Raw genomic sequence first — 26,686 nt, 5'->3', positions numbered from 1 at the left:
CGAACAGGTTGACTCCTATACCCCACTCATTTATACGTTACAGTAAATACTCACTCTTGCACAGCTGGTGAGGACTTTTGAGCTGAAATAATGTACGGTTAACTCTGGTTTATTGATACATATATACATGACTTGGAGTCTTGGGAGAATATACACATTTCTTCACTCTTAAAAATAGCTTATAGGAATAGGGTCTATGCTTCAAAACTAGAACTCTATCTCTGAAGGAACTGTACAGCTTTAGAAACTTTCGTTCGGACGCAGCGAAAACCGACGGTAGGATAAAAGTACGAACATTCGAGGCATTCCCATAGACGTTGAAATACATACAAAAATGAGGACCTAAAGAATTAAGAAATAAAAAGAAGAAAAAATGGGTCTGTCTTCACTAATATAGATCTGTGGCTGCGTCACATTATCGGAAAAAAAAAAAATTACTCTAGCATATAAAAATGTGAAAAGTTTGAAAACTCGTCGGAAAAGAAAAAAAAAGGTTGAGGCAGCGATGATTGCATAAAAGTGTTCTGCATAATATGGTTCTCTCTCTCTCTCTCTCTCTCTCTCTCTCTCTCTCTCTCTCTCTCTCTCACACACATCTTTTCATCTTCTTTTCTTTCTTCTTTGTATCTTAATTTTCTCTCTTAACACTTTTTTTTTTCAGTTTGACTCTCTCTCTCTCTCTCTCTCTCTCTCTCTCTCTCTCTCTCTCTCTCTTATCTTGGGTACTCTTAAAACACTGCTAGGCCTTCTAATACTTCTTCATATGACCCTGTTGAAGGCCTGAGTGATTCTTAAATAACACCAAACCTTCTTTCACTCATACACTTCATTCATTCTTATTCTTATCTCCTTCATACTCATTCATGCTATGCACTCTAATTGATGCAGGTCTTCCACGCTTTAGGATGGATTAGTGTACAATGTTCCACTCTTTTGTCATTCTTTTACTACCTCTGTTTGCACTTTTTACGTTCCATCTGGTTTGTTTTTATGATTTTAAGATCGGTTGTCTTTACTTATATATAGACGATTTAATATATTTTTGCTTATGTGCAGGTCTTTGATAATTATTTCAAAACCGTGACGTCCATATATCATAGTACGGGTTGGGGGTTTTCCATGAGGAGTAGAGGAGGCTCATATCCCGTCCAACCCCACCATAGGGAATAAATGGACGTTAAACGATGATGATGATGATGATGATGTTTTCGATGACACAAAGAACCCATCCTTATTAACCTGATGTCTACTGTACCATTGTTTTACTTCATGATCGCCTATCCCAGAACATAAGTGTATCAGGACACCTCTCCTCCCAAAACTGACCTCTCTTTTGGCCAATCCTCTTAACTCTTTTCATAGAAGTGATTTGCAGGCTTTTTTTTTCATTGTTTTCTTTTTTTTTGCCCTTGAGCTGTTTCCTTTACCGTACAAATAAATAAAGATAAAAAATCAAGCATGGGAGACCTCTACCAAATGCTTCCCTGACCCATACACTCACTGACTCACCTCACACTCACTCTCTCCTCCTCAACACTCTCTTCGGAACCACCACGCAGAGTAAGGCAAATCCATCTCAGCGGACTTCAAAATACGAGGTTCGGTCTTACCTTGCTGTTCTAAAAGTATGAACTGGTGACATGAAATGAATCTATACAGAGTTATGTACAGGTTTAAGCTCAGAGCATTCCATTATCCTACATTAGACAAAGGAAAACAGGTGATATTCATAGCCAGCCCAATTTTTGTGATGAATGGGTCGCTAGTAATATATGTACGAAATAAAAGTAAACAATAGATTCATGTAGGTACAACATAAGAAACTAAAACCAGCCTTCCTATGATCTGTATGCTTTTAGAATCTGATACAAACATAGCATAGTCCACCCTAAGCTTCATATAGTCCGGGATGGTGTTTTAGAAGCCTCGATTGATCTGTCATTATGGAACACCTCAAGGTTTTTATTCCCTAACACTCTATTAAGGTACACTAAGAAACACGTATTCCTTCACAGCCTATTCTCTTAACTAAAAAATTTGACGTCTGAAATTGTGTGTGTGTGTATGTGTGTGTGTGTGTGTGTGTGTGTGTGTGTGTGTGTGTGTGTCAGATCCAATTCTATGTTGACGAAAAGTAACGTTCAATAAAACCGTTCGAAATTTAGAATATAAATAATAATAAATAAATTGATAAAATGAATAAAAAATAGAGGCCAGAAATTATGTCACATCAATTCTAGGGACACGAAACAAAATATTCAATGAAACTGTTTATGAGAATTCCGATTTTTTATGAAGCTGCGTGGAATATACTAGAAAAGGTGACAGCTGAGAAAATAATTGAATAAAGAAATTGAAGTCTGAAATCGTGTTTGATATAATTTTACGTTTATGAAAAGACGCATTCAATAAAACTGCTTAAGAGAATTGTAATTTTAAATCAGCATCATTGACTGAATATATTAAAAAATGTGACATCCCATTAATAAATAAATAAAAACAGTGAATTCTGAAATTATCTTGGATTTAATTCTACGTATATGAAAAGAAATATTCAGTAAAACTCTAAGAGAGTTTCAATTTTAGACCAAGGTCCAATGAATGTATTTAAAAGGTGACACCCCCCAAAAAATAAATAAGAAAAAAAAAGTCTGAAATTGCATCCGCTTAAATTCGACACACGAAAAGAAACATTCAATTAAACTGTTTAAGAGAATTTCAATTTCAGATGAAGGTCCACTGAATATATTTAAAAAGGTCAAACCTCCCAAAAATAAATAAATAAAAAATTAAACCGAAATTACGTCAGTTCTGTTTCTTCATACACAAAAAGCAACATTCAATAAAACTGTTTAAGAGAATTCCAATTTTAGATGAAGGTCCACTGATAATATTTAAGTGACATCCTAAAAATAAAAATAATAAAAAATTGAAGTCTGTAATTATGTCAGTTCTGTTTCTTCATACACAAAAAGCAACATTCAATAAAACTGTTTAAGAGAATTTCAATTTTAGATGAAGGTCCACTGAATATATTTAAAAAGGTCACACCTCCAAAAAATAAATAAATAAAAAATTAAAGTCTGTAATTATGTCAGTTCTGTTTCTCCACACATGAAAAGAAACATTCAATAAAACTTTACGATCACGGTCCTCGGAATACACTGAAAAAAGTGGTACTGAAACGAAACAACGAAACGACCTAACCTAAAACAACAACTTAACTAAAAAAATAATTAAAAAACTCATTCGTCCATAATAAAAAATAATAATCAACGTCGCCCATGAAAAAACGAAAACGGAAGAAAACACGCCATTTGTACCTTCGGAGTATGAAATAAATCACGCCGGAAACAAAAAATTAACGTCACTAAGAAAAGAAAGAAAGAAAAAGTTAAAATCCCTAAAAGAAAACAACATCAATGCCGCTAAAAAAAGAAAAAGAAAAAGTTAAAACTCATAGAAGAAAACAAAAAACAATGCCACTAAAAAAAAAGTTTAAAAATATCAATACCACTAGAAAAAGAGAATAAAATAAAACATCCTAAAAATCACATCACTCGTCTCTTAACATAACGGAGCTGACAAACTTGACTACAACTCCTCCTGTTCTTGCGCCTCCTCCGTGAACTTGTCAAACTCAAAGTCGATCTTCTGCGTCAGGATGGAGCCCAGGATGAACTCAGAGTTGTACACGGCTGAAACGACAGAAGAGAAAACACGGGTAATTATCATTCTTCCTCTGCAACCGACCTCTCTTCTGGACACTCATTCCTGTCTCTTTTATTGAAGGAGCATCTGGCGGCCTTTTTATCCCCCACTTTTAGCTGCCTCCCTTGTTGTAAGATGGAACTAAATCACTCATTCTTGTCTCTTTTATTGAAACAGTACCTAGCAGCCTTTTTTCTTTCCCCCTTCTAGCTGCCTCCCTTGTAAGATGAAAATAAATCAGAGTTACAGAGGTGGAGGTACAAGGGAGGAGAACAAATAGACAACCAAAGACGACCCAGAGACAATGTGTGAAAGAAGATATGAGAAAAACAAGGAAAAGTTGGAAAGTTTTGTTTAGTCAGTGCAACATCTGTGGTCATATACCGGAGAGACAAAAGGGGAAGGAATTACAGAAGGAAACAGATCCCAGGAGACGTGACACAACCCCCAATTAATACCTGGTACCCATTCACTGCTTGGTGGAAAGGGGCGTCGGGTATCAGAAAAGCCGCCCAAATTTTTCCACTCCACCCGGACATCACGGAGGAGAGGATATATGATCGTGAAGAGGGGGAGAGACTCATGGCCCGTCCAGCCTCATACAGAAAAATAAAGACGTGAAATGAAGAGTAAAAGAAGAGAGAAGATTAGCAGAGTGAGGCTCGTATTCTCAAACACTTTCGGGTCTCATAACTAGTATTTCCAAAGGCCACAAGGGAGATAAGTGGGATTTTCACGCAAGTACTCTCATTAAAAACTTATCAATTAATACCACAAGATCAAATATATATAAAGCAAAACTTCTAATAAAATGAAGGGGGGAAAAAAAGCTGAAAATTGTCCCCCAAAATTCCTGTACTGACAAAGAACATGAATTAAAATAAAAGAAGAAGAAAAAAAGACTAAATTATGATGCTTCTAAAATCTTTCCCTACCAAAAATTCTGCACGTTTCAAAAATTCTTCCGGAAATGAGATGAATATTTAACCCAGTAGCAGCGACGGACCAAATTTGTGGCTTAATCGTGTAGCAGCGACGGGCCAAATTTGTGGCTTTACCGTGTAGCAGCGACGGGCCAAATTTGTGGCTTTATCGTGTAGCAGCGACGGGCCAAATTTGTGCCATGATATAAACCCCCCAAAATAGATGATACATAATCTGATCATAAATGCTTTGATATATATTATGAAGTGGTTTGTGTGAGGGGCGATTTTTTCTCATTTTTCTCGCTTGGAGGGACCATTAAGAAACATGATCCCCGCTGCTACCTGAGTTAAGAGCAGTTCAAAAGCGACAACTTGACAAGGTACTCACGCATGCCCTCCTGCAGCAGATCTTTCACCAGGTGGCAGTCAGCGATGGTGGCGATGACGATGTACTTGTTGGGCTCGTTTCTGTAGGGCAAAGAAAAAGAGAATAAACAAATAGACACAGAGAGAGAGAGCTTACTTGTTTTCTTCAGTATAGAGAGACAGAGAGGGAGAGCTTACTTGTTTTCTTTAGTACAGACAGAGAGAGCTTACTTGTTTTCACCAGTATAAAGAGAGGGAGATAGAAACAGTGAGACAGAGAGCTTACTTGTTCTTTTCCTTGACGTCCTTCACTGTGCGTAGCTTATTTTCCACTGTCCCTCCGGCACACTCAATGATCTCCCTCATCCACGTCCGGCCCGGCATGATGGCGGGCGTAAGGAAGAATATCCGTCCCTGAAAAATAAATAATAAAATAAATAAATAATGTGTGATACAGTACATAAAGGAAAAGATGAGAAAACTGAATAAAAACTAAGAGTAACAATCACGAGGATAAATCAGAAGGATCATCTCAGGTTAGGTGGGATGCTGAACACTACGACATCTCTGGTTAGGTGGGATGCTGAACACTATGACATCTCTGGTTAGGTGGGATGCTGAACACTACAACATCTCTGGTTAGGTGGGATGCAAAACACTACATCTCTGGTTAGGTGGGATGCTGAACACTACATCTCTGGTTAGGTGGGATGCTGAACACAACATCTCTGGTTAGGTGGGATGCTGAACACTACAACATCTCTGGTTAGGTGGGATGCTGAACACTACATCTCTGGTTAGGTGGGATGCTAAACACTACAACATCTCTGGTTAGGTGGGATGCTAAACACTACATCTCTGGTTAGGTGGGATGCTGAACACTACATCTCTGGTTAGGTGGGATGCTGAACACTACAACATCTCTGGTTAGGTGGGATGCAAAACACTACATCTCTGGTTAGGTGGGATGCTGAACACTACATCTCTGGTTAGGTGGGATGCTGAACACTACATCTCTGGTTAGGTGGGATGCAAAACACTACATCTCTGGTTAGGTGGGATGCAAAACACTACATCTCTGGTTAGGTGGGATGCTGAACACTACGACATCTCTGGTTAGGTGGGATGCAAAACACTACATCTCTGGTTAGGTGGGATGCTGAACACTACATCTCTGGTTAGGTGGGATGCTGAACACTACATCTCTGGTTAGGTGGGATGCAAAACACTACATCTCTGGTTAGGTGGGATGCTGAACACTACAACATCTCTGGTTAGGTGGGATGCTGAACACTACATCTCTGGTTAGGTGGGATGCAAAACACTACATCTCTGGTTAGGTGGGATGCTGAACACTACAACATCTCTGGTTAGGTGGGATGCAAAACACTACATCTCTGGTTAGGTGGGATGCTGAACACTACAACATCTCTGGTTAGGTGGGATGCAAAACACTACATCTCTGGTTAGGTGGGATGCTGAACACTACAACATCTCTGGTTAGGTGGGATGCTGAACACTACATCTCTGGTTAGGTGGGATGCTGAACACTACAACATCTCTGGTTAGGTGGGATGCAAAACACTACATCTCTGGTTAGGTGGGATGCTGAACACTACAACATCTCTGGTTAGGTGGGATGCAAAACACTACATCTCTGGTTAGGTGGGATGCTGAACACTACAACATCTCTGGTTAGGTGGGATGCAAAACACTACATCTCTGGTTAGGTGGGATGCAAAACACTACATCTCTGGTTAGGTGGGATGCTGAACACTACAACATCTCTGGTTAGGTGGGATGCAAAACACTACATCTCTGGTTAGGTGGGATGCTGAACACTACAACATCTCTGGTTAGGTGGGATGCTGAACACTACAACATCTCTGGTTAGGTGGGATGCTGAACACTACAACATCTCTGGTTAGGTGGGATGCTAAACACTACAACATCTCTGGTTAGGTGGGATGCTGAACACTACAACATCTCTGGTTAGGTGGGATGCTGAACACTACAACATCTCTGGTTAGGTGGGATGCTAAACACTACAACATCTCTGGTTAGGTGGGATGCTGAACACTACAACATCTCTGGTTAGGTGGGATGCTGAACACTACATCTCTGGTTAGGTGGGATGCTGAACACTACATCTCTAGTTAGGTGGGATGCTGAACACTACATCTCTGGTTAGGTGGGATGCTGAACACTACAACATCTCTGGTTAGGTGGGATGCTGAACACTACATCTCTGGTTAGGTGGGATGCTGAACACTACATCTCTGGTTAGGTGGGATGCTGAACACTACATCTCTGGTTAGGTGGGATGCTGAACACTACAACATCTCTGGTTAGGTGGGATGCTGAACACAACAACATCTCTGGTTAGGTGGGATGCTGAACACTACATCTCTGGTTAGGTGGGATGCTGAACACTACAACATCTCTGGTTAGGTGGGATGCTGAACACTACAACATGTCTGGTTAGGTGGGATGCTGAACACTACAACATCTCTGGTTAGGTGGGATGCTGAACACTACATCTCTAGTTAGGTGGGATGCTGAACACTACAACATCTCTGGTTAGGTGGGATGCTGAACACTACAACATCTCTGGTTAGGTGGGATGCTGAACACTACAACATCTCTGGTTAGGTGGGATGCTGAACACTACATCTCTGGTTAGGTGGGATGCTGAACACTACAACATCTCTGGTTAGGTGGGATGCTGAACACTACATCTCTGGTTAGGTGGGATGCTCAACACTACAACATCTCTGGTTAGGTGGGATGCTGAACACTACAACATGTCTGGTTAGGTGGGATGCTGAACACTATGACATCTCTGGTTAGGTGGGATGCTAAACACTACATCTCTGGTTAGGTGGGATGCTGAACACAACATCTCTGGTTAGGTGGGATGCTGAACACTACAACATGTCTGGTTAGGTGGGATGCTGAACACTATGACATCTCTGGTTAGGTGGGATGCTAAACACTACAACATCTCTGGTTAGGTGGGATGCTGAACACTACAACATCTCTGGTTAGGTGGGATGCTAAACACTACAACATCTCTGGTTAGGTGGGATGCTGAACACTACAACATCTCTGGTTAGGTGGGATGCTGAACACTACAACATCTCTGGTTAGGTGGGATGCTAAACACTACAACATCTCTGGTTAGGTGGGATGCTGAACACTACAACATCTCTGGTTAGGTGGGATGCAAAACACTACATCTCTGGTTAGGAGGGATGCAAAACACTACATCTCTGGTTAGGTGGGATGCTGAACACTACAACATCTCTGGTTAGGTGGGATGCTTAACACTACAACATCTCTGGTTAGGTGGGACACTAAACACTACATCTCTGGTTAGGTGGGATGGTGAACACTACAATCTTCATGAACATTTTCTTAAAGTTCTGCCGACACTGACCAGGAAAAGCTGCCTTCGGTTTGGTTTGGCGAGCGTCTCCCTCAGACTGAACTGGAATACTTTCTCATACTCCGGCATCTCTAGGAAGTATTTCTCCTCCTCTGCGGTAAAGAAAGGTGATGTTAGGTTGTTGTTTTCTGCAGTAAAGGAAGCAGCTCAAGGGATAAAATGACGAGTAAAAATATATAAATAAATAAAGAGGTCCACTATAGCATCAGTGAAAGGCAATATTTTTTTTGTACTGTAAGAAAGGCACCTCAAGGGAAAAAAATAATAAATGGATAATAAATGGAAAATAAAAATGCCTCTTACAGTAATACTCCTCCATAATTAATAGCAGAAGTACCAAAGAAATTTATGCACAATGGAGGTGTTATTGCAATGGTATGTATTGATTTCGGACAGGTGGAACTATATTTCTGTGTGTGTGAGTAGGCAAGAGAGTCAGCTTGAGGCACGTTACAAGGAAATCCTTAATCTGGTAGCAGTGACGGACCAAATTTGTGGCTTTACAGTTTAGCAGACGGGCCAAATTTGTGGCTTACCGTGTAGCAGTGACGGGCCAAATTTGTGGCTTTACAGTGTAGCAGATGGGCCAAATTTGTGGCTTTACAGTGTAGCAGACGGGTCAAATTTGTGGCTTACCATGTAGCAGTGACGGGCCAAATTTGTGGCTTACCGTGTAGCAGCGACGGGCCAAATTTGTGCCATGATATAAACCCCAAAAAAATAGATGATACATAAACTGATCACAAATGCATTGATATATATTATGAAATGGTTTGTGTGAGTGATGATTTTCTCTCATTTTTCTCACTTAGAGGGACCATTAAGAAACATGATCCCTGCTGCTACCGGGTTAAAAAAAAAAATCACAGTAAAAAAAATCACAGTAAATGGAGGGGTTGTGAGATATTGTAGACCCATCTTAAAACTTCTGCCAGACCCACCCAGGAACTTGGCCTCAGCGTGGGATTCCAGAAGCCACTGCAGCGACAAGACGTAGTTACAGGAGGAGAGTGCACACATGAAGGTGACGGTGCGGTGGGCGGTTGGGGTCCCCATTACCAGGTGCGTCGCTTCAATGCTGGACCGCGCCAAGTACCCGCCCAGCTCCAGGACTTTCTGTATGTGAGGGAGGGAGAACCTTAGACCCATACCTAAGTACCCGCCCAGCTAAAGGACTTTCTGTATGTGGGGGAGGGAGTGCTTTAAACCCATACCCAAGTACCCGCCACCTCCAGGACTTTCTGTATGAGGGAGGGAGTGCTTTAAACCCATACCCAAGTACCCGCCCAGCTCCAGGACTTTCTGTATGAGGGAGGGAGTGCTTTAAACCCATACCCAAGTACCCGCCCAGCTCCAGGACTTTCTGTATGAGGGAGGGAGTGGTTTAAACCCATACCCAAGTACCCGCCCACCTCCAGGACTTTCTGTATGAGGGAGGGAGAGCCTTATACCCATAGCCAAAGACCTACCCAACTCCAGGAAGTTGTGGAGATGGAAGGGAGAAATTGAGACCCATACCCATGCCCAAAGACCTGCCTGGAAATTGGAGGTAGAAACTTAAACCCATACCCTCTCTCACACACCACTCAAGGCATAATCCCTCTCACAAACCACTCACTCACATCTCATAATCCCTCCCACTCACAGTACACGCTCCCTCTCACTCTCACTCACCCTCTCCACAGCTTCCTTATTCTTCACACACGACAAAATTATCCGCGGCCTCTGTTCCTCTGGCGGCAACTCCTTATTAATGACCGTCAGATTCCCCCGCAAGGTCCCACCGGGTGGTAGAGGCCCTGGAGGTACCCCATTAGCAGGCGCAGGGAGCTGTCCTGGGGCGGTAAGCTGGTGCGGCACAGGGGTTGGGGGTGTCGGTGTGGCGCTGAGATGAGGCACTGGCGGAGGGTCGAGTCTGGTTCTCTTGTTCTCCTCGCCTGTAAATGTGAATGTTTTTGTTTATTTGAGGTTTGTCGGACCATAATAATGAATCAATAAGAGAAGGGGGCAAGAGAAGAGGAAAAGAGAAGAGGAAAGGAATGAAAAGAAGTGGAGACATGATGACAGTAGAGGAGAAGAACTGAGGAGTGGTAAGGTATGGAAGGAAAAGGAGAAGAGAGAGAGGAGAGGAGAGGAATGCAGAGGAATGAAAAGACAGGGGATGACAGAGACAGAGAGGAGACAAGAACTGAGAGAAGAAGTAAGGAATGGAAAGCAAGGGATAGGGGAGGAGACAAGAAAAGGAGGGAAAAGAAAAATGGAGAGAAGAAAGAAATGAAAGCAGGACAGGGGAGGAGACAAGGTATGAGGAGAGGAAAGAAGGGAAAGGAGAAGAAAGGAATGGAAAGTATATGACAGGAGAGAGGAGAGGAAAGAAGGGAAAGGAGAAGAAAGGAAAGGAAAGTAAATGACAGGAGAGAAGAGAGGCAAGGACTTTTGGGTTGTTAAGTTAGTTTAAGGATGTTGGGTTATGTTATGTTTGGTTAGGTGTGGAGGAGGGTAGGGTAAGGTTAAGTTAGGCTATGATATGAGTAGAGGAGGACCTATAGACTCTTGGAGAGGAAAGAAGAATGGAAAGTAAATAACAGGAGAGAAGAGGCAAGGACTTTTGGGTTGTAAAGTTAGTTTAGGGATGTTGGGTTATGTTATGTTTGGTTAGGTGTGGAGGAGGGTAGGGTAAGGTTAAGTTAGGCTATGATATGAGTAGAGGAGGACCTATTAACTCTTGGTGTTAGTGAAGAAGCAACTTACCCTCAACTTCAGCCTTCCTCTTCCTCAGCGCCATTTCACGTATCGCTTTCGCCTTCTCGACGGATTCCTTGGACACGCTGATGGGGTACTTCCAGGCGTCTGCGGAGGAATGAAGCACTCACATTATTCTCTGACTTGTGTTATGGTATACTTTTGTTTTATTAACCCGTCGACTGCGAATTTCCTACAAGAAGACATCACCAAGCTACAGTAATGGATCAAAAAGTGACTCCTACAATTCAATGAAGAGAAATTTAGTCCTGCATCTTGGGAGGGGATATCCAGCATACCAATACCACATGGAAAACACTCCACTATCCACCACAGAGGCAGAGAAAGACCTCGGAGTGTATGTTACCAGGCTACCAGTGAAGGGATATCCAGCATATCAATACCACATGGGAAACACTCCACTATCCACCACAGAGGCAGAGAAAGACATGGGAATATATGTTACCAGGCTACCAGTGAAAGCCAAATTCGTTCCAATTGCAGCGGACAGGTTAAGAGAACAGGAGACAGATCAAGTGTAAAAAAAATATAAAAAAAAAAAAAAAAAAATGCTTATCATCCTTACTGAAGAGGTGAGAAGGGAGAACAAGAAGGAGAAATATGAAAATAACAATAAAAAAAAATCAACTATCCCTCAAATATCCCTTCCTCTATGCTTACTGAAGAGGTGGGAGGCCAGGGAGGGGTCAATCCTTAGCGGGTCATCGAGGTAGTGTTGATAGCGTGTGCCGTGGTAGACCAGCGGCGGAGTGTTCTGACCAAGCAGCACCTCGCTCAGCCACACTCCGTTCACCACAGGCCGCTTCCACTCCCGCGCCTTCGTCACCTTCGCCCCTTCCAGCCTGTTGTGGGGTGCAGATGTTAGCAGGGAGGAAGAAGGGTGTGGGGGCAGGGGCAGAAGGGAGTCAGGTTAGGGCTTCCGTAAGGACATGAACTGACTCTACTTTCTGCATTTCTCTTCCTTTCTATCTATGTATATATCTCCCTATCTCTCTACGTGGGTGTTGGGTGGTTAACATGCAGGCTCTTGATCATACGGACTCTCCCTACAGTACAGATCTTTCCTTTCATACAGACCCTTCATATCGTACTGACTACAGATCATACAGGTAAAACGATTGAGAAGTTAAAGAGTGGGAGTAAATGAGAAAAGGGAAGAAGTGTGTAAGAAAGAGGAAAGTAACAGAGAAAGGAAGAGTGGAATGGAGTATACCGGGTAAAATGAAGGAGAAATGAAGGAGAATGCAAAAAGGAAAGAAAAGCAATATGTACGGTACAGAAACATATAAAGAAAACAGGCAAAATGAAGGGCACTATACACACACACACACACACACACACACGAGGAGTTACAACTAAAAGAAGAAATTACCACAAGGAACACAAGAGGACATAAGAAATATCAACGCAACTTACTTCTAGCACGCCATAGGAGAGAGGACCGCAAGAGGAGAATAATGGAAAAGGAAAGAAAGGGAGGAAACAGTACAAGAAGGGAGAGACAAGAATACAGGGAGAATATATATATACGAAAAAAAGAAAAAAAAAATCTACACAACACTTACTTTTTGTACACTAGAAGAGAGAAAAGAAGAATGAAGGGAAGGGAAGAAAACAGGAGACACAAGAAGAAGGGAGAGAGACATCAATACCGAGGCAATAGATATAAAAAACAAACAGAAAAAACAACACAGAAACAATACATCGTCACCTTCATAAACAAACCACGTGAGTCATCATTTTCTACTTTACAGGACATCGGAAAAGAACCGTCATTATCTCATTTGACTTAAGATTTAGGCAGAAATGAAAGGGCCAATTCTCGAACACTCAAACCGTGAATGGCGAAGGCAACTCTGCAAAAATGAGCGTCGCATGATGAAAAACTGATGTAAACAAAACCTGGAAATCACTGAAAAATGACTTAGGCGATTATTTTACGAGGGTGACGATATACAAAACAAAATCAAAACACAAATACAGAAACAGTAAATATATGAAAAAAAAATCACTCCCCGACTCACTTTTTGCAGACCAGGAGGTTGTTGTGCCGGGAGAAGTAGCCGGTGTACTTGGCGCCGACCAGCTGCAGCATCAGCTTAATACTGGACCGCTCCTCCTTCTCGAACCCACTCACGCTGACGATGAGCTCCTTGCACGGACGGTTGTCATTCCTGTACGGCACGGAGGGAGAGAGATACATGTGGTAAAAGTTGGAAAGTTTCGTTTAGTCGGTGCAGCATCTGTGGTCATATGCCGGAGAGAGACAGAAGGGGAAGGAATTATATATGGGAACAGATCCAGGAGACGGAACACAACCCCCGATTAATACCTGGTACCCATTCACTGCTGGGTGGACAGGGGCGTAGGGTATCGGAAAAGCCGCCCAAATTTTTCCACTCCGCCCAGAAATCGAACCCGGGCTCTCTTGGTTGTGAGCCGAGTGTGCTAACCACTGCACCACGAAGCCCCCGATATAAGTGGTGTGGTAATTAACTTACTTTCTATCTATCTATCCATGTCTGACTTTCTAATCTATCCATCAATGTCTGTCTGCATCTCCTACGCTCATTGCTGTTCCTGTTAAGCATGGAGGAAGAAGTCAAGAGATGAACTGATTATGAACAAGAAATGAAAGAAAGAAGGAAAGGAAAAGAAAAAGGAGTAAAAAAGAAAAGGAAGAATAGAATTAAGAAATTAACACATAAAAAAAAACAAAAAAAAGACAATGAAAGAAATAAACTATGAAGAGAAGTAAGAAAAAAAAAAACAGAAAATAAGAAGGGAAAGATGGAAGAAAATAAAAGAAATGAAACCAAGAAAGAAAAGAAAAAAGGAAAAAAATTGGAAAAGAAAAAAAGGTAAGAAAATGAAACAGGGACTAAAAATAAAGGGAAAAAACAAACAATAAAGATAATAAAAATAAGACAGACTGAAAATAAGAGAACAAACAAAAAATAAAGATAATACAAAATGAAACACTGAAAATAAACGTAAAAACAAAAGGTAAATAAATAAATCCCTCCGTGCAGCAGCCACACTCACGCAAAGGGTGTGGGGAGGTGTATGGCCTGCCAGGGGGGCGCCATCTTCCCTCGGAGCAGCACATCGTTGAGCCAGAACACGGTGATGCAGCGCTTGTTCTCCCTCACCGCCTGCATGAACACAGGCGACTTCTGGTGCTTGCAGAGGAGATGCGTCACCTTGGCCGACTCATACAAGGACACGACCTGGGGGTGAAATGGAAGGATGGAATACGCTCTCCCGGCCACCTCTTCGGATTCTTTACAGGAGCAGCGAGCAGCGGGCTTTGTTTTTATTGTTGTTTCCGTTTTACACTCTCCCAGCCACCTCTTCGGATTCTCTACAGGAGCAGTGAGTAGCAGGCTTTGTTTTTATTGTTGTTTCCGTTTTACACTCTCCCGGCCACCTCTTCGGTTGTTTACAGGAGCAGCGAGTAGCAGGCTTTGTTTTTATTGTTGTTTCCGTTTTACGCTCTCCCGGCCACCTCTTCGGTTGTTTACAGGAGCAGCGAGTAGCAGGCTTTGTTTTTATTATTGTTTCCGTTTTACACTCTTTCGGCCACCTCTTCGGATTCTTTACAGGGGCAGCGAGTACCGGGATTTGTTTTTATTGTTGTTTCCGTTTTACACTCTCCTGGCCACCTCTTCGGTTTTTTACAGGAGCAGCGAGTAGCAGGCTTTGTTTTTATTGTTGTTTCCGTTTTACGCTCTTTCGGCCACCTCTTCGGATTCTTTACAGGAGCAGCGAGTAGCGGGCTTTGTTTTTATTGTTGTTTCCGTTTTCCCACTCTCCCGGCCACCTCTTCGGTTTTTTACAGGAGCAGCGAGTAGCAGGCTTTGTTTTTATTGTTGTTTCCGTTTTACGCTCTTTCGGCCACCTCTTCGGTTTTTTACAGGAGCAGTGAGTAGCAGGCTTTGTTTTTATTGTTGTTTCCTTTTTACGCTCTCCCGGCCACCTCTTCGGATTCTTTACAGGAGCAGCGAGTAGTGGGCTTTGTTTTTATTATTGTTTCCGTTTTACACTCTTTCGGCCACCTCTTCGGATTCTTTACAGGAGCAGCGAGCAGCAGGCTTTGTTTTTATTGTTGTTTCCGTTTTACACTCTCCCGGCCACCTCTTCGGATTCTCTACAGGAGCAGCGAGTAGCAGGCTTTGTTTTTATTGTTGTTTCCGTTTTACACTCTCCCGGCCACCTCTTCGGATTCTTTACAGGAGCAGCGAGTAGCAGGCTTTGTTTTTATTGTTGTTTCCGTTTTACACTCTCCCGGCCACCTCTTCGGATTCTTTACAGGAGCAGCGAGTAGCAGGCTTTGTTTTTATTGTTGTTTCCGTTTTACACTCTTTCGGCCACCTCTTCGGATTCTTTACAGGAGCAGTGAGTAGCAGGCTTTGTTTTTATTGTTGTTTCCGTTTTACGCTCTCCCGGCCACCTCTTCGGATTCTTTACAGGAGCAGCGAGTAGCAGGCTTTGTTTTTATTGTTGTTTCCGCTTTACGCTCTCCCGGCCACCTCTTCGGATTTTTACAGGAGCAGCGAGTAGCAGGCTTTGTTTTTATTGTTGTTTCCGTTTTACGCTCTCCTGGCCACCTCTTCGGTTGTTTACAGGAGCAGCGAGTAGCAGGCTTTGTTTTTATTATTGTTTCCGTTTTACACTCTTTCGGCCACCTCTTCGGATTCTTTACAGGAGTAGCGAGTAGCAGGCTTTGTTTTTATTATTGTTTCCGTTTTACACTCTCCCGGCCACCTCTTCGGATTCTTTACAGGAGCAGCGAGTAGCAGGCTTTGTTTTTATTGTTGTTTCCGTTTTACGCTCTCCCGGCCACCTCTTCGGATTCTTTACAGGAGTAGCGAGTAGCAGGCTTTGTTTTTATTATTGTTTCCGTTTTACACTCTTTCGGCCACCTCTTCGGATTCTCTACAGGAGCAGCGAGTAGCAGGCTTTGTTTTTATTATTGTTTCCGTTTTACACTCTTTCGGCCACCTCTTCGGATTCTTTACAGGAGTAGCGAGTAGCAGGCTTTGTTTTTATTATTGTTTCCGTTTTACACTCTCCCAGCCACCTCTTCGGATTCTCTACAGGAGCAGCGAGTAGCAGGCTTTGTTTTTATTATTGTTTCCGTTTTACGCTCTCCCGGCCACCTCTTCGGATTCTTTACAGGAGTAGCGAGTAGCAGGCTTTGTTTTTATTATTGTTTCCTTCTTTTTTTTGTGCGCCCTTGTGCTGTCTCCTTTGCTGTAATATATATATAAAAAAAGACTGAGAGTATTAACCCGGTAGCAGCGACGGGCCAAATTTGTGGCTTTACCAGGTTACCACAGTTTACTTTCCCCAGGCTTCCCCAAATAACTACTCATCGACAATCTCAAAGGAAAGGATGAACAGCTGGGTGTGTTGCATGCCGACTGTCAAACACAGGCCCACAGACTCATAGTTAACCCAATCCGCTCTGACGTTTTCAAATTTTCTGCGTTTTTCTGTATGACTGTTTTTCTTCTAGAGTTAATAAGAAAAAACAAGGTGTATCGTTTTGATCGAAGTTCCTGAGGGGAGGCCAGATTTGTCCCCCCTTGGATTGGACAGGGTTAAGAGATTGTAACCACTGTGGAGGCGGGCGGTGGACTGGCCCTTACGTTAAAATGTGACACTTATGAAAAACTGGGAGCAATAAAGTCACTTGTTGAAAATTATAGAAGCAAAAAAATATAAACAAATAAAAAGTGGATGCAAATAAACTGATCCACCATGACAACATCTGCCCCGCTCACCTCCCCTCCGTGCTGGTGGATGAGCCGTTTCCAGACATGCATGGTCCGCGCGGTCATCTCCCCGTGGTAGTCAGCGATGTAGAAGACGCAGCCCACCAGACACAGCTCCCGCGGCACTGTGGGGGAGAGAGTGAGTGAGACGGGGTGATTAGGGTGTGGTGGGGAGAGGGTGGGTAGGATACTGTTTTGTTTTTATATATATTTTTTTTTGGTTTTTCAGAAAGGGGGAATCAGAGAGGGGAAAAACAAAGAACATTGAGGAAGACAAAGAAGAAGAACAAGAAAAAAGAAAGAAAAAAGCCAACTGTCACTGCTCTCTCTCTCTCTCTCTCTCTCTCACACCCATTTCCACTTCTCACTCATCTCTTAAAACTCCTCCCCTCTCTCCCCCTTCCCCTTTCTTCTCCCCTTCTCTATCTTCCCCATTTCCACCTCCCATCTCAAGCCTATCACCGTCATCACCCATATCCGCACTGTGGACAACAATTTACACAGATCTTCAGACTTCCAAAAACAAGACAACCACCAACATACTCACACATGAAACTGGTATCATGGCCAACAAGATGCGGCCGTGGGTAGTGTGGGGCAGCAGGGGCCATGACGGGAGGAGGGGCTGCGGGGTGGGAAGGCGGGGGCGGGCGGGGATACCCATGGCCCGGTACCACCCCGGCGGGCGTGGCGGGGACGTTGGGCCGCACCAGGTTGTTCGTGACGGTCCCGGTGATGTTCCCCAGGGCGCGCCGCTGGTACACCATCACTGGCTCACCCCCCGGCACTGCGGACGAGAGACGGTTATTATTATTATATTTTTAAGGCGGTATTTGCTGGTGACCACTGAGGAAGTCAAGGAAACACAAGGATCCTGAGCGCTTTTGTGTGTTACATCTTCAGGGAAATGATACAGAAGTGGAGAGTACAGGGGCTTATATACACACAGAAAGAACATTAGTCTGGTTCCTAAATGGCAACACCACCTAATACTGATACTATGGAGGCAGCTAAAGGGCAAAAAACAAAAACAGGAACAAAAAGGGACGCTACACACTCCTCCAACCACAGAAAACAGAACGAGAAGCCAGAAGAGAGGTGTCTTGATGCTCTCCTCTTGAAAGAGTCTAAGCCATGGGCCATAAGCCTGTAACTGGCTCTAATTGACCTTTCAAACTATGCAATCCCTCGTTAATTAATCAGTCCTGAACCTGTCTACTTCAAACTACCTGTGATATACTCAGGTGCAATAAGAGATTGTGATAAGTCTGACACACACACACACACACACACACACACACACACACACACACACACACACACACACACACATGTAGGAGAGATGTGAAAAGTTTAGCTTCCCAAACAGAAGCACTCAGCTATGGAATAGACTGGAGAAGGAGGTGGTTTGTGTGAGAAACATTCATGATTTTAAGGAAAAATTGGATAAGAGTGGATATGGAGATGGGACAGCACGAGCGTAGCTCTTTTCCCATATGTCACAACTAGGTAAAACTAGTTAACACACACACACACACACACACACACACACACACACACACACACACACTGCACCTCTGGCAGTGCTGCATTATCCCACACCTTACCTTGCACGGCCTCCTGTGGAATGCCGGGCTTCTGCACCACATGTGCCGGCACCTCCATGGGGGTCTGGGGTGGCTGGGGGGGCTGGGGTGCCTGGGGCATCACCCCCTGCTGGTGCACGCCCCCTGCCAGGCGGTTGGTGAGGTGGATGGCCAGGGCAGTCTTGGTCTTGGGGTTGACCAGGTTCTGCTGGCTGACGAGGCCCTGGGGGACAGGGGAGCCCTGGATGGCACCGGGGTGGGTCATGAGGGGGCCGTCGGGCCGCTGGATGGGGGAGTGGCCGTGGGGGGAGGCCAGGGGAGACACGTGGGGGGTGAGCTGCTGCTGAGGTGTGAGCTGCCCGCTGGCCACCATGTGGGGGGAGCCCTGGCCGGGGGATACCACCCCCGCCGGCTGGCACCCAGGGTAGCCCTGGGGGAGGGGCCGGCCGGGGATGGGCCTGCCGAGGGGGGACATGGGGAGGTACTGAGCGCCTTGCACAGGTGGCTGCTGCGGCGGCGGCTGGCCAGGCTGGGGCTGCTGCTGCCAGGCGTGGGGGGACTGCTGGGGGGTGCCCACCTTCTGCTGCTGCTGTTGTTGTTGTTGTTGTTGCTGTTGCTGCTGTTGCTGTTGCTGCTGCTGCTGCTGTTGCTGCAGCATCTGCTGGCGCTGCAGTATCTGCTGCTGCTGCTTCCTGAGGATGAAGTAGGTCACCACCTGGCGCTCCTTGGAGTCCAGCTGGGCCAGGTACTCGCTGCGCTGGGCGTTGTCCAGCTGCTGGATGTGCCGAAAGTGTGCCGGGATGCGCTGGATGAGCTGCGAGGCCTCCTGGTGCGACAGGTGCGGGAAGTGCTGGCACAGCTGCTGGATCTGGAGATGCAGCTGCTGCATGTGCTGGGGAAGCAGCCCCTGGGGGCTCTGCTGCTGGTTGGGGGCAGGGGGTGCCTGGGGCCTCATCCCTGGCTGCTGGGGGGGCTGCTGCTGCTGCTGCCCCTGCCACCCAGGGGGCTGACCCACAACAAGCCGGGTGCCTGGTGGTGGGTGCTGGCCCTGGTACTGGGGCTGCCCTTGGCCGGGCCACCCTGGCCGTACACCCTCCCCTGGGGTGCCGGGGGAGGCCAGGGGGGGAGCCCCAGGAGCCTGGCCCCGCACCACCTGGCCGGCGGGGTAGGCCACGCCCACGGTGCCGGGGGCCACAGCCATGGTGGGGCGCATGCCAGGGGTGGTGGGGGTGCCGCTGGGCCAGGTGGACACCACTGTGCCGGGGGGCGGGGGGCCGCCCTGCACATGCATGCCAGCAGGGGCGGCATAGCGGATGCCCTGCTTGTACTGCACGGAGAGAACAGGGGTTAGTCCTCCACCTTTAATTAACTATCATCATCATCAATAGTTACTGCCTCTTGTCACCAGAGGGAGTCAACATGAACCGTTAAGACATCGTCATCAATCATTAATTACTATCACAATCATCACTTTTTATCAGAGTCAAGAATAGGAGGTAAAAATTTAAGTCCATAAAAAGATGAAACCAAATTCACATTGACATAAATAAAATCATTCTTATCCTCCTCCTCCTCCTCCTCACCTGTGCTCCGGGGGGCTTGCCGAGGCGTGGCTTGCCCCGCGCCTGCTGCTCCTGTTGCTGTTTTTGGTGCAGCTTCTGAAGGAATGTTTGTCTGTCATTTGGCGTCATCATCTGCAGCTGCTGAGGCGTGACCCCCTGAGGCAGGCGCACCACGGCCCCTGGGATGGCCACCTGGGGGAGGACATTGTTGTTGTTGTTATTATTGTTATTGGAGCATCATTATCATTGTTATTAGTATCATTATCAGTTATTTGCATTATTATCATTGTTATTAGTTGTGTCATTATATATTAACAGGTTTCTTAAGTTTTTTTGTTATCTTCGTCATCATTTAAAGTTATAAGAAATGGTTATCTAAGTTTTCATTAATTTCATCACAATTTTAAGTCATCATCAACTGGTTTTTTTTTAAATTTTCAATATCAACTTCATCACTGTTAACATCATCACCGATATGAGTTATAAATCATCATTGCCTTCATACTTAATTTAAAAAGTTACTGATAAAAATAACTACAAAAAAATAAAAATGAAATATAGTACTAATAACAAAAAAAATTGATAGAAATAAAACAAAATCAAGAAAAATATAAATGAAATCAAACAAACAAATAAGCAACTCACTGGAAACAAATGAAACAAGGTCAAGAAAAATATTAGTAAAACAAAAACAACCCTACAAAAAAAATAAAAAAATAAAAATAAAAAATAAAACTACAACACTCGTAAACCAATACAAGCATGCCAAACAAAAAGCAAACAACCACAAACCTGTCTTACCGTATGCACCTGCTGGTTAGGCATGGTACTGGGCATACTAGGGCTGGACACTGCTCCGGGGGCCACCTGGGAGACGGCTCCGGGGGCACGCACAGTTGGACCCGTCATCGTCAGCGGCATAGTGGGTACCCGGGGACCTGGCGCACCCACCCCAGGCACGGGCCCCCTCGCCATACCCTGCGGCACCCCCCTCGTGGGCGGCGTTCCTCGTTGAGTGCCTGGCGGCGTGGTTCTGGCATTCATAGGAGGTGTCCCACGAGCGTTTGTCGGAGGGGTCGCTCTGGCTTGCTGTGTAGGAGGGGTGCCTCGTGACGCTGGAAGGGGTGGTGGACCCTGTGCGGTGATGGGGGGTGTGGGGGTGCCGCGGGTGATGGGGGGTGTGGCTCGGGATGTGTTTGGGGGGGTGCCACGGGATTGTGACGGTGGGGTGGCTCTCGCGGCAGTCATGGGTAGTCTCGGGAGGTTTGGGGGTGGCCCGCGTTGTGCATGGGGTAGGCTGGGGCGTAGGGCACCAGGGGGGATGAGGTGAGGGCCAGGGGGAGCCACGGACCTGGGGGGCATGCCTGTGGAGGGGGAAAAGGTAAGGTGAGTGCACAGAATTTTTTCGTACACTTCTTCAACCTAATATTAAAGCAACTAACAGGTAGGATTGAGTATCAACCCTCTTAATCAACCTTTCATCAGTACCCTTAGTTAACATAAGTGCCTCTAGTTGCCTCATCTATAGGTAAATGCTACATACTTATCCTTAAAACTAATGAATTTCAGCAACTGACAGGATAGACATTAGTATCAAACCTCTTATATAATCTTTCATATCATAAGCAGGAGGAACACAAGATAAAAAAATATATATATATAGCTAAGGTAGTTCTAACAGTGAAGGAGGCAGCTCAAGGGCATGAAACAAGAGAAACAGCAAAACAAATAAGTCTCCCTTTACCATTCTCTCTCATCCTTACCCCTGGGACATCACAACAAACGTACACAGAAAACGAGAGAAAAAATTAAATGTCAGTTCTTCTAACATTAAAAGAGGCAATTCAAAGGTACAAAACAAGAGGAAAAGCAAAACAACTGAGTCTCCCTTCACCATTCTCTCTCACCTTTACCCTGGGACATCACAACAAAGGTACACAGAAAACGAGAAAGGAATATATATATCAGTTCTTCTAACATTAAAAAGAGGCAATTCAAAGGCACAAAACAAGAGAAAAGCAAAACAACTAAGTCTCCCTTCACAATTTTCTCTCTTCCTTACCTTGAGGCATCGCGACAGGAGGCACATCAATGGCGACAGAGACAGGATGAGGTGGAGGAGGAGGAAGAGGACCACCGCCCATTCCCATTCCTGCTACAGAGGATGGTGGAAGAGGAGGCGGAGGAGGAGGAGGTGTTGGGAGCTGTGCCGGACTCTGAGTTTGAACAGGCATAGCGGAGGTTGTCTGAGGGGTCCGGGGTCCTGCCAAGGAGCTTACGACTTGAGCTTGAGGTTGAGGCTGCGGCAAGTCCGACATTTTGCTAATCGGTGGAGATTGAGATGCCGAAATTGAGGTAGATGGACTTGGTTGACTTACGGTTGGAGGCTGAGGGGGACCGTCGCCACTCGTGATTGGTTCCTTTTGGGTGACGGTTGGTTGTGGGGTCAGGGGTGCCGTAGGGGGGGGAGAGGCCACGACCTTCGCCGATATAGGGGCCATGAGTGGGGCTTTTGGTTTGACGTCCTGCACTGGTGGTGTGTTGACGGTTGCGGCAGCGGCAGAGGCTCGTGTTGTCATGGTGGGCTTCGTGCTTGGTTGGCGCCACGTCTGCGAACTCTTGAGCTGGTCGAGGAGCGAGAGTCCCTTCTTCGAGTCCTCCTCCTCGTCGCTAAACTCAATGCTATCGAACAGGGACTTCTTCTCCTTCTCTGGTTCCCTCTTCTTCGGCATTTCCTTCGGTTTTGGGGGTTCTGGTTTCGGCGTTTCCTCCTCCGCCGCCTTCTGCTGCTGCTGCTTCTTGGTCTGCCTCCTCCGGTGTTCCCTCGGTCTGGGCTGCAGCGCGTGGCTAGCCATGGACTTCGGTAGCTTTAAGAGGCGTGGGTGGTACTCGGTCTCGTCAATTCGGGTGCCATCGTCCATGCAGTCCGGCACCCAGTCTGGTGTGACGATAATGATGTCGTCCTCATTCTCCAAGGCACATTTGTATTTGGCCTGTTGAGGGAAGGGAACTATAAGGATACAAAACAAAGGGAGAGAAGATATAGGAAAAAGAAATGGATAATTCTTTTGGAGAGGGGAAAGTACAAGAACACACATTTGTATTTGAAACTAAGAAAACGGAAGTTGGAAAGTTTTGTTTAGTCGGCGCAACATCTGTGGTCATATGCCGGAGAGAAACAGGAGGGGAAGGATTGGGTGGACAGGGGCGTAGGGTATCGGAAAAGCCTCGGAAAAGCCACCCAGATTTTTCCACTCCGCTAAGAAAACGGAAAATAAGGAGAGTTCAAAGGGGAAGAAAGAATATAAATACAAACCATGAGATAGTTCACAGAGGAAGAAACTATTAGAAGACAAAACAATGGGAAAAAAACTGTGAGGAAGAAATAATGGGGAAAATATAGGAAAAAACAAAGAAGAGAAACTATATGAAAACAAAAAAAGGATAGGTCAGAGGAAGAAAATATATTAAGACAAAACATTCCTAACTCTTACCAAAACAGGCTTTCAAAACTTCATAAAATCTCACTAATATCAGTAACTTTTATTTTTTTATTTTTTACGTGTCAGCCTTTAGTATCGGTCGGCTTTCTTGAGGGGCCTGGATGGTACTTGGCCCCAGCCCGTCATGGCACAGGCAGGTGTTTTATAGTGGCGCCATCTCTTCTTACTACTACTCTTACTATCCCTTTGACCCTTACCCCATCAGGCTTCCCGACAATGAGGTGAGTGCAGGACTTGTTGAGCTGGAGCGTGACCTTCCCCCCTCGGTAGGTCACCATGGCCCACACAGCCAGGGTGTCGGCGAGCCCCAGCTGGGAGACACACGCAGTCACCCCCGAAAAGATCTGTGTGGTGTCAGGAGAAAACCCGGGCCAGCTATGTGTGTGTTAAGGAGAGACCGCGATAGGTTTGGTGCTAAATATCATCGCAAATAAAGACGATGATGATGATACATCACTGTAAACAATAATAATGATAATAGTGATGATGTAAAAGTGAGATATAATAGAGGGAATTTAAAGCAAGTCCGGACATGTAGATAGAAGAGGGAACAACAGATAAATAGTAAAAATATATAACAATAGAAAGTTATAATAAAGATGATGGTAGAATAATAGCAGACATAATAAAGGCAGTTAAAATTAAGAAATGGCAACAGGTAAGAAAATAAATAATAATAATAATAATAATAATAATGCAAAAGTAGCAGAAATAAAGCCAATTCAAATAAAAATGGCATAAAGAAGAGAAAGAGATGGAAAATAAAACAATTAAAATCAAGAAACGAAAATAACTTAGAGAATAAAATTGTAAGGAAGAAAACAAAAATATAAAAAGGTTTGAAACGATACACACTAATGATGATGATGATACAATAAACGCCATAAACCCCAGAGAAACGCAGGCACAGTAATAAAGGATACGGCAGCTGCTTCCCACACTTGGCGGAGAGGACGACCCATCGCTCCGTCACCACCGGCTTCTCGTAAATATCCTTCACCTCCCCGATCTCGTTCTCGTCGGGGTCCTCGCCCGTAATGAGGTGCGTCATGTAATCGGTGATGTGGGCGTCCTGCTTGGCGCCCCCATCGCTGAGGAGCTTCACCACCTGAGGAGTTGGAACCAAAAGTTAACACCCCCTATTTTTTTTCCTAGCTCAAGGATAAAAAAGAAAAAAATCAACAAAGAAGCCTCATCAGGTATTGTTAATTCATTAGGTACTGATTTTGTTTCAACCCCCTTTTTTTCACACATTACTCATGGCACACCCTTCCAACCCATAGTCACACACAGCTTATGGCACATCCCTCACTAACTTTTTCTGCTGTATATCATTGTTGGAAAGTTTGGAAAGTTTTGTTTAGTTGGCCCAGCATCTGTGGTCATATGCTGGAGAGAGACAGAAGGGGAAGAAATTATAGGAGAAGGGAACAGATCCCAGGAGACAGGACACACCGATTAATACCTGGTACCCATTCACTGCTGGGTGGACAGGGGCGCTGGGTATCAGAAAAGCCGCCCAAATTTTTCCACTCCGCCTGGGAATCGAACCCGGGCTCTGTCGGTTGTGAGCCGAGTGTGCTAACCACTGCACCACGAAGCCCCCTGTATATCATTGTCAGGCTATAGATAAAATAGATATAAGAGATGCATAAAAGAAATAAAACTCAAATAACACAATAATAAGACCAGAAACAAAACCATGGAAGGAAAAACACACACGCCTCAATGCCCATCCTCAGCCCCAACACTGCCCTCCACGCCCTCAAGTGTACACGGACCCTCCTGCAGACGTCCTAGGAACTTAATAGAATACAAGAACGTCTATTAATTAACCACAAGGACAACCATGAATAACCTGAAGGGGATGTTGAGGAGACCCTGCCAGGCCCCCACCAGCCCCCCAACACTGCCTCCACGCCCTCAAGAGTACACGGACCTTCCTGCAGACGTCCCAGGAACACAACAGGATACAAGAACGTCTATTAATTAACCACAAGGACAGCCATGAATAACCTGAAGGGGCTGTAGAGGAGACCCTGCCAGGCCCCCACCAGCCCCCCAACACAGCCTCCACGCCCTCAAGAGTACACGGACCCTCCTGCAGACGTCCTAGGAACTTAATAGGATACAAGAACGTCTATTAATTAACCACAAGGACAGCCATGAACAACCTGAAGGAGGTGTTGAGGAGACCCTGCCAGGCCCCCACCAGCCCCCCAACACAGCCTCCACGCCCTCCAGAGTACACGGACCCTCCTGCAGACGTCCTTGGAACTTAATAGGATACAAGAACGTCTATTAATTAACCACAAGGACAGCCATGAACAACCTGAAGGAGGTGTTGAGGAGACCCTGCCAGGCCCCCACCAGCCCCCCAACATTGCCTCCACGCCCTCCAGAGTACACGGACCCTCCTGCAGACGTCCTTGGAACTTAATAGGATACAAGAACGTCTATTAATTAACCACAAGGACAGCCATGAATAACCTGAAGGGGCTGTAGAGGAGACCCTGCCATGCCCCCACCAGCCCCCCAACACAGCCACCACGCCCTCAAGAGTACACGGACCCTCCTGCAGACGTCCTTGGAATTTAACAGGATACAAGAACGTCTATTAATTAACCACAAGGACAGCCATGAATAACCTGAAGGGGGTGTTGAGGAGACCCTGCCATGCCCCCACCAGCCCCCCAACACTGCCTCCACGCCCTCAAGAGTACACGGACCCTCCTGCAGACGTCCCAGGAACTCGACAGGATGCAGGGACGTCTCTTAATTAACCACAAGGACAGCCATGAACAACCTGAAGGGGGTGTAGAGAAGGCCGCGTTGCCCCCCACACAAACCCCCGCCCCGCCCCCCACGCCTACCTTTGGGGACACGGAGCCGGTGATGTGGTACTTGACGTCCTTGAAGAGCTCCTCGGACACCTTCAGCTTGGATATCTCCGCCGTGATGTCCATAATGAAGGCAGGCAAGGCTCCCTCCCGCGCCCCGTGTGTTGTTGTTTACATCCCCGGCCGCCGCGCTCACAGATT

General features: G+C 45.4%; 1 protein-coding gene across 2 annotated transcripts; it reads right to left on the bottom strand.

Annotated features, from left to right (window-relative positions):
- Window positions 1-679: 679 nt before the first annotated feature.
- Window positions 680-26,686, bottom strand: LOC127003015 (PAX-interacting protein 1-like). 2 transcript variants are annotated; one of them, XM_050869369.1, is made up of 19 exons: window positions 26,519-26,686; window positions 24,569-24,753; window positions 23,843-24,020; window positions 22,205-23,135; window positions 20,935-21,506; window positions 20,164-20,334; window positions 18,602-19,907; window positions 17,542-17,781; window positions 17,004-17,119; window positions 14,260-14,444; window positions 13,239-13,388; window positions 11,875-12,056; window positions 11,203-11,301; window positions 10,126-10,388; window positions 9,393-9,567; window positions 8,443-8,543; window positions 5,290-5,417; window positions 5,026-5,105; window positions 680-3,698 (listed from the first exon to the last, which is right to left on the bottom strand). In XM_050869369.1, the coding sequence occupies exons 1-19, from the start codon at window positions 26,609-26,611 to the stop codon at window positions 3,595-3,597; spliced, it is 5,259 nt and encodes a 1,752-aa protein (XP_050725326.1). In that variant the 5' UTR covers window positions 26,612-26,686; the 3' UTR covers window positions 680-3,594. The 2 variants fall into 2 exon arrangements, with proteins under 2 accessions (XP_050725326.1, XP_050725327.1); XM_050869370.1 differs by having other exon boundaries at window positions 20,944-21,506.

The sequence above is a fragment of the Eriocheir sinensis genome, chromosome 24 (genome assembly GCF_024679095.1).
Source record: "Eriocheir sinensis breed Jianghai 21 chromosome 24, ASM2467909v1, whole genome shotgun sequence".
NCBI lineage: Eukaryota > Metazoa > Arthropoda > Malacostraca > Decapoda > Varunidae > Eriocheir > Eriocheir sinensis.
Note: the sequence above shows the minus strand (reverse complement) of the source record. Positions and strands in the feature narration are given on the sequence as shown.

What these genes read in the sequence shown, in the direction of transcription:
- LOC127003015 (XM_050869369.1), bottom strand. Translation starts at nt 26,611, where the DNA reads ATGGACATCACGGCGGAGATATCCAAGCTGAAGGTGTCCGAGGAGCTC. An exon ending in CCTGGCCTCCCACCTCTTCA is followed by an intron (nt 11,302 to 11,874) that starts GTAAGCATAGAG and finishes ATTCCTCCGCAG; the next exon opens with ACGCCTGGAAGTACCCCATC. An exon ending in CGCTGAGGCCAAGTTCCTGG is followed by an intron (nt 8,544 to 9,392) that starts GTGGGTCTGGCA and finishes TCTTTACCGCAG; the next exon opens with AGGAGGAGAAATACTTCCTA.